The 7,500-nt window shown below is 36.1% G+C and overlaps 1 protein-coding gene across 1 annotated transcript in view; it reads right to left on the bottom strand.

The window, feature by feature from the left end:
• Positions 1 to 46: 46 nt before the first annotated feature.
• The window catches only part of ik (IK cytokine), a 13,578-nt gene continuing 6,124 nt past the window's right edge, over positions 47 to 7,500 (bottom strand). Inside the window, exons 13-20 of the mRNA XM_083927093.1 lie at positions 7,305 to 7,323; positions 6,466 to 6,566; positions 3,503 to 3,582; positions 3,020 to 3,077; positions 2,527 to 2,615; positions 660 to 768; positions 468 to 502; positions 47 to 236 (exon numbers count right to left, since the gene is read on the bottom strand). Coding sequence (XP_083783219.1) covers positions 209 to 236; positions 468 to 502; positions 660 to 768; positions 2,527 to 2,615; positions 3,020 to 3,077; positions 3,503 to 3,582; positions 6,466 to 6,566; positions 7,305 to 7,323 — 519 coding nt within the window. The 3' untranslated portion in view covers positions 47 to 208. The remainder of the gene's footprint in view (positions 237 to 467; positions 503 to 659; positions 769 to 2,526; positions 2,616 to 3,019; positions 3,078 to 3,502; positions 3,583 to 6,465; positions 6,567 to 7,304; positions 7,324 to 7,500) is intronic.

Genomic DNA, 7,500 nt, shown 5'->3' with positions numbered 1-7,500 from the left:
AACCAATGAAAACCCGTCAGAACCAATGAAAACCCTTCAGAACCGATGAAAACGATGAAACACTTTTATTGATGTTTTGAGTCAAAAATGTCACAAAAACTTTTAAACTTTAAGGTAAAAACTAAAGAATCGGATCCAGAACCAGGTCCAGATAAACAACAACAACAACAACAACAACAACAACAACATCATGTTTGTGTCGATCGTCTCAGTATTTCGGTCTCTTCACGTCGACGCTGAAACACAAACAAACACGTTTACAAACAAACACGTTTACAAACAACCGCTAATGTTTACTCTGTTTACATATTATCGTTGTTCATTGTTTACGTTGTTTACTGTTTACGTTGTTTATTGTTTACGTTGTTTATTGTTTACATTCACAGTTTTTGTTCACAGTGGAAATAAACGAGCGCTCTCTCCTGATTGGCTGAGCCAACAGGAAACAGGAAACAGGAAGTACTCACCCGTCGGCCTCCATCTTCTTCCTCTTCTCGATGATCTGAAACACAACGATTGTTTGTTTGTTTACTGTAACCGTGGCAACAGCAGTTTGTTATATTGTGTGTTTATGTTTGTTTGTTTATGTTTGTTTGTTTATGTTTGTTTGTTTGTTTATGTTTGTTTGTTTATGTGATGGATAAAGAGGCAGGACGCACGGCGCTGATCTTCTTCCACTGGCGGTCCAGCTCCGCCTTCTCATTCGTTTCTTTGAAGCGTCGAGTTTTTCGTCCCTCAGACATTTTGATGCCGTACTGGAAGGCAGCTCTGCAGGGACAAACTTCATCATCACACTGAGCCTGACAGACAAGGCTGAGGGCACAGAGACACACTGAGCCTGACAGACAAGGCTGAGGGCACAGGAATAACGCTGAGCCTGTCAGACAAGGCTGAGGGCACACTAACAACACTGAGCCTGACAGACAAGGCTGAGGGCACAGAGACACACTGAGTCTGACAGACAAGGCTGAGGGCACAGAGACACACTGAGTCTGACAGACAAGGCTGAGGGCACAGAGACACACTGAGTCTGACAGACAAGGCTGAGGGCACACTAACAACACTGAGCCTGACAGACAAGGCTGAGGGCACAGAGACACACTGAGTCTGACAGACAAGGCTGAGGGCACAGAGACACACTGAGTCTGACAGACAAGGCTGAGGGCACAGAGACATACTGAGCCTGACAGACAAGACTGAGGGCACAGAGAAACACTAAGCCTGACAGACAAGGCTGAGGGCACAGGAATAACTGAGCCTGACAGACAAGGCTGAGGGCACAGGAATAACTGAGCCTGACAGACAAGGCTGAGGGCACAGAAATAACAGCACTGAGGGTTATTATGAAAGCCTGTCAGACAACACTGAGGGTCAGTAAGGAGCCTATCAGACAGCACTCAGGGTGAGTAAGGAGCCTGTCAGACAGCACTCAGGGTTAGTAAGCAGCCTGTCAGACAGCACTGAGGGTTAGTAAGGAGCCTGTCAGACAGCAGTGAGGGTCAGTAAGCAGCCTGTCAGACAGCAGTGAGGGTCGGTAGGCAGCCTGTCAGACAGCACTGAGGGTCAGTAAGCAGCCTGTCAGACAGCACTGAGGGTCAGTAAGTAGCCTGTCAGACAGCAGTGAGGGTCAGTAGGGAGCCTGTCAGACAGCACTGAGGGTCAGTAAGCAGCCTGTCAGTCAGCAGTGAGGGTTAGTAGGCAGCCTGTCAGTCAGCAGTGAGGGTTAGTAAGCAGCCTGTGAGACAGCACTGAGGGTCAGTAAGCAGCCTGTCAGTCAGCAGTGAGGGTTAGTAGGCAGCCTGTCAGACAGCACTGAGGGTCAGTAAGCAGCCTGTCAGTCAGCAGTGAGGGTTAGTAAGCAGCCTGTGAGACAGCAGTGAGGGTGTAATAAGGAGCCTGTGAGACAGCAGTGAGGGTCAGTAGCAGCCTGACAGACAGCAGTGAGGGTGTAATAGGGAGCCTGTCAGACAGCAGTGAGGGTGTAATGATGAGGAGCCTGTCAGACAGCAGTGAGGGTGTAATAATGAGCAGCCTGTCAGACAGCAGTGAGGGTGTAATAAAGAGCAGCCTGTCAGACAGCAGTGAGGGTGTAATAATGAGCAGCCTGTCAGACAGCAGTGAGGGTGTAATAATGAGCAGCCTGTCAGACAGCAGTGAGGGTGTAATAATGAGCAGCCTGTCAGACAGCAGTGAGGGTGTAATAATGAGCAGCCTGACAGACAGCAGTGAGGGTGTAATAGGGAGCAGCCTGACAGACAGCAGTGAGGGTGTAATAATGATGAGCCTGTCAGACAGCAGTGAGGGTGTAATAATGAGCAGCCTGACAGACAGCAGTGAGGGTGTAATAATGAGGAGCCTGACAGACAGCAGTGAGGGTGTAATAAAGAGCAGCCTGTCAGACAGCAGTGAGGGTGTAATAGGGAGCAGCCTGTCAGACAGCAGTGAGGGTGTAATAATGAGCAGCCTGACAGACAGCAGTGAGGGTGTAATAATGAGCAGCCTGACAGACAGCAGTGAGGGACTCACTTGGGCAGCGCCTCCTTGTTGTTCATGTAGTCTGAATATTCCTCCTGAGTGTCAAAGTCCCAGCGACCCAGAGGACCCTTCTTATTACCCTGGAACACATGACATCATCATGACATCATCACTGTGACATCATCATCACTGTTACATCATCACTGTGACATCATCATCACTGTTACATCATCATGACATCATCACCGTTACATCATCATGACATCATCATGACATCATCACCGTTACATCATCACTGTGACATCATCACTGTGACATCATCACTGTGACATCACTGTGACATCATCACTGTGACATCATCAGCACAGAGGACCCTTCTTATTACCCTGGAACACATGACATCATCACTGTGACATCATCACTGTGACATCATCATGACATCACTGTGACATCATCGTTACATCACCGTGACATCATCGTTACATCACTGTGACATCATCGTTACAGTGCAGCAGAACTGGTGCATGCTGGGAGCCGTAGTTACCTGGTCCATCTTACTGTAGTCCACCTCCTCATCACTGTCTACAGCCAGGTCATCCATCCTACACACACACACACACACACACACACACACACACAGAGACACACACACACACACACACAGAGACACACACACACACACACACACACACACACACACACACACACACACACACACACACACACACACACACACACACACACACACACACACACACACACACACACACACACACACACACACACACACACACACACACACACACACACACACACACACACACACACACACACACACACACAATTAAAAAATAACACACGCATATAATGCATGTGTATTTAAGTGTGTGTGTGTGTGTATAGTGTGTGTATAGTGTGTGTGTGTGTGTGTGTGTCGTACGTAGCAGGGTAACACTCGTGTGTGTGTGTGTGTGTGTGTGTGTGTGTGTGTGTGTATAGTGTGTGTGTGTGTGTGTGTGTGTCGTACGTAGCAGGGTAACACTCAGCGTAAGAGTTTGATCCTCCAAAGAAATCTCCCAGCTGCTCTTTGCCCTCTCTCCTGGGAGTGACACCACGTTAAAGAACACACACACACACATTTATATATTTATATTATATATTAATAATAACTCATATATAACTGTAAGTATATAAGAGTATATATATATATTTATATTATATATTAATAATAACTCATATATGACTGTAAGTATATAAGAGTATATATATCTATATTAATAATAACTCATATATGACTGTAAGTATATAAGAGTATATATATCTATATTAATAATAACTCATATATGACTGAGTATATAAGAGTATATATATATATATTAATAATAACTCATATATGACTGAGTATATAAGAGTATATATATCTATATATTAATAATAACTCATATATGACTGTAAGTGTATATAAGAGTATATATATATATATTAATAATAACTCATATATGACTGTAAGTGTATATAAGAGTATATATATCTATATTAATAATAACTCATATATGACTGTAAGTGTATATAAGAGTATATATATCTATATTAATAATAACTCATATATGACTGTAAGTGTATATAAGAGTATATATATATCTATATTAATAATAACTCATATATGACTGTAAGTGTATATAAGAGTATATATATATATATTAATAATAACTCATATATGACTGTAAGTATATAAGAGTATATATATCTATATTAATAATAACTCATATATGACTGTAAGTGTATAAGAGTATATATATCTATATTAATAATAACTCATATATGACTGTAAGTATATAAGAGTATATATATCTATATTAATAATAACTCATATATGACTGTAAGTATATAAGAGTATATATATCTATATTAATAATAACTCATATATGACTGTAAGTATATAAGAGTATATATATATCTATATTAATAATAACTCATATATGACTGTAAGTGTATATAAGAGTATATATATCTATATTAATAATAACTCATATATGACTGTAAGTGTATATAAGAGTATATATATATATATATTAATAATAACTCATATATGACTGAGTATATAAGAGTATATATATATATATATTAATAATAACTCATATATGACTGTGAGTATATAAGAGTATATATATATATATATTAATAATAACTCATATATGACTGTGAGTATATAAGAGTATATATATATATATATTAATAATAACTCATATATGACTGTGAGTATATAAGAGTATATATATATATATTAATAATAACTCATATATGACTGTGAGTATATAAGAGTATATATATATATATATTAATAATAACTCATATATGACTGTGAGTATATAAGAGTATATATATATATATTAATAATAACTCATATATGACTGTGAGTATATAAGAGTATATATATATATATATTAATAATAACTCATATATGACTGTAAGTATATAAGAGTATATATATCTATATTAATAATAACTCATATATGACTGTAAGTATATAAGAGTATATATATCTATATTAATAATAACTCATATATGACTGTAAGTATATAAGAGTATATATATATCTATATTAATAATAACTCATATATGACTGTAAGTGTATATAAGAGTATATATATCTATATTAATAATAACTCATATATGACTGTAAGTATATAAGAGTATATATATCTATATTAATAATAACTCATATATGACTGTAAGTATATAAGAGTATATATATATATATTAATAATAACTCATATATGACTGTAAGTATATAAGAGTATATATATCTATATTAATAATAACTCATATATGACTGTAAGTATATAAGAGTATATATATCTATATTAATAATAACTCATATATGACTGTGAGTATATAAGAGTATATATATCTATATATTAATAATAACTCATATATGACTGTAAGTGTATATAAGAGTATATATATCTATATTAATAATAACTCATATATGACTGTGAGTATATAAGAGTATATATATATCTATATTAATAATAACTCATATATGACTGTAAGTATATAAGAGTATATATATATCTATATTAATAATAACTCATATATGACTGTAAGTATATAAGAGTATATATATCTATATTAATAATAACTCATATATGACTGTAAGTGTATATAAGAGTATATATATCTATATTAATAATAACTCATATATGACTGTGAGTATATAAGAGTATATATATATATATTAATAATAACTCATATATGACTGTGAGTATATAAGAGTATATATATATCTATATTAATAATAACTCATATATGACTGTAAGTATATAAGAGTATATATATCTATATTAATAATAACTCATATATGACTGTAAGTGTATATAAGAGTATATATATATATATTAATAATAACTCATATATGACTGTAAGTGTATATAAGAGTATATATATATATATTAATAATAACTCATATATGACTGTAAGTGTATATAAGAGTATATATATCTATATTAATAATAACTCATATATGACTGTGAGTATATAAGAGTATATATATATATATTAATAATAACTCATATATGACTGTGAGTATATAAGAGTATATATATATATATTAATAATAACTCATATATGACTGTGAGTATATAAGAGTATATATATATCTATATTAATAATAACTCATATATGACTGTAAGTGTATATAAGAGTATATATATCTATATTAATAATAACTCATATATGACTGTAAGTGTATATAAGAGTATATATATATATATTAATAATAACTCATATATGACTGTAAGTGTATATAAGAGTATATATATCTATATTAATAATAACTCATATATGACTGTGAGTATATAAGAGTATATATATATATATTAATAATAACTCATATATGACTGTGAGTATATAAGAGTATATATATATATATTAATAATAACTCATATATGACTGTGAGTATAAATAAATATAGAAGAGTAAAGGATATGTTTGTCCAGGCCAGCCTGCTCCTGCTCCTCCTGCTCCTCCTGCTGCTGCTCCTGCAAACTTCTCATTGATGATTTTGATCTGTTCTCGGACTGATCCAGGACCTGGGGACGACATGAGTGAGTGTGTGTGAGTGTGTGTGAGTGTGAGTGTGTGAGTGTGTGAGTGTGTGAGTGTGTGTGAGCAGAGTCACAGTGGGCCCTAACAGCTCCCCACTGAAGAGCTCCTGTATGTTACTGCAGGTGTGTGTGTGTGTGTGTGTGTGTGTGTGTGAGTGTGTGTGAGTGTGTGTGAGTGTGTGTGGGCCCTAACAGCTCCCCACTGAAGAGCTCCTGTATGTTACTGCAGGTGTGTGTGTGTGTGTGTGAAGCTCCTGGAGCAGAGGAGTCTGTGCCTTGCTCAGCGGCGCTGCCAGCACAGTGTCACGTGTCACAGGTGATGAGGTCACGGAGGACGACCTCACACACGTGCTCACGTTTAATCTGTGCAGCGACACGGAGACGAGCGACACCACAGCAACATCAGAGCTGCTCAGACCCAGGAGCTCTCACCTGTGTGTGAGGCACTGCTCACAGCAGGGACGCAGTTCGCTTAGCTTTTATAAGCTAACTGTTAGCTTTTAGAAGCTAACAGTTAGCTTTTATAAGCTAACTGTTAGCTTTTATAAGCTAACTGTTAGCTTATAAAAGCTAACATAACTGTTAGCGTTCATTGTGTGTGAACTGAGAGGCCGGGTTGAAGCCTCTGGTCGATGATGGCGTGTGTTGATATATATATCTATATATATAATACAGTATATACAGTATTTATGTGTGTGTTTAATAAATAATAAAGTGATTTACCTTCATCCACCTCCACCACCTGAACACACACACACACACACACACACACACACACACACACACACACAGACACACACACACACACACACACACACACACACACACACACACAGTAAGTTTATATTAACAATTATTAAAATAATAGAAAAAAAATGAATAGTTAAAAAAATTGTAATGACAATGATATAATAGAAAG

The sequence above is a fragment of the Echiichthys vipera genome (assembly GCF_963691815.1).
Source record: "Echiichthys vipera genome assembly, chromosome: 14".
Lineage (NCBI taxonomy): Eukaryota > Metazoa > Chordata > Actinopteri > Perciformes > Trachinidae > Echiichthys > Echiichthys vipera.
This window is presented reverse-complemented; position numbering and strand designations above follow the sequence as displayed.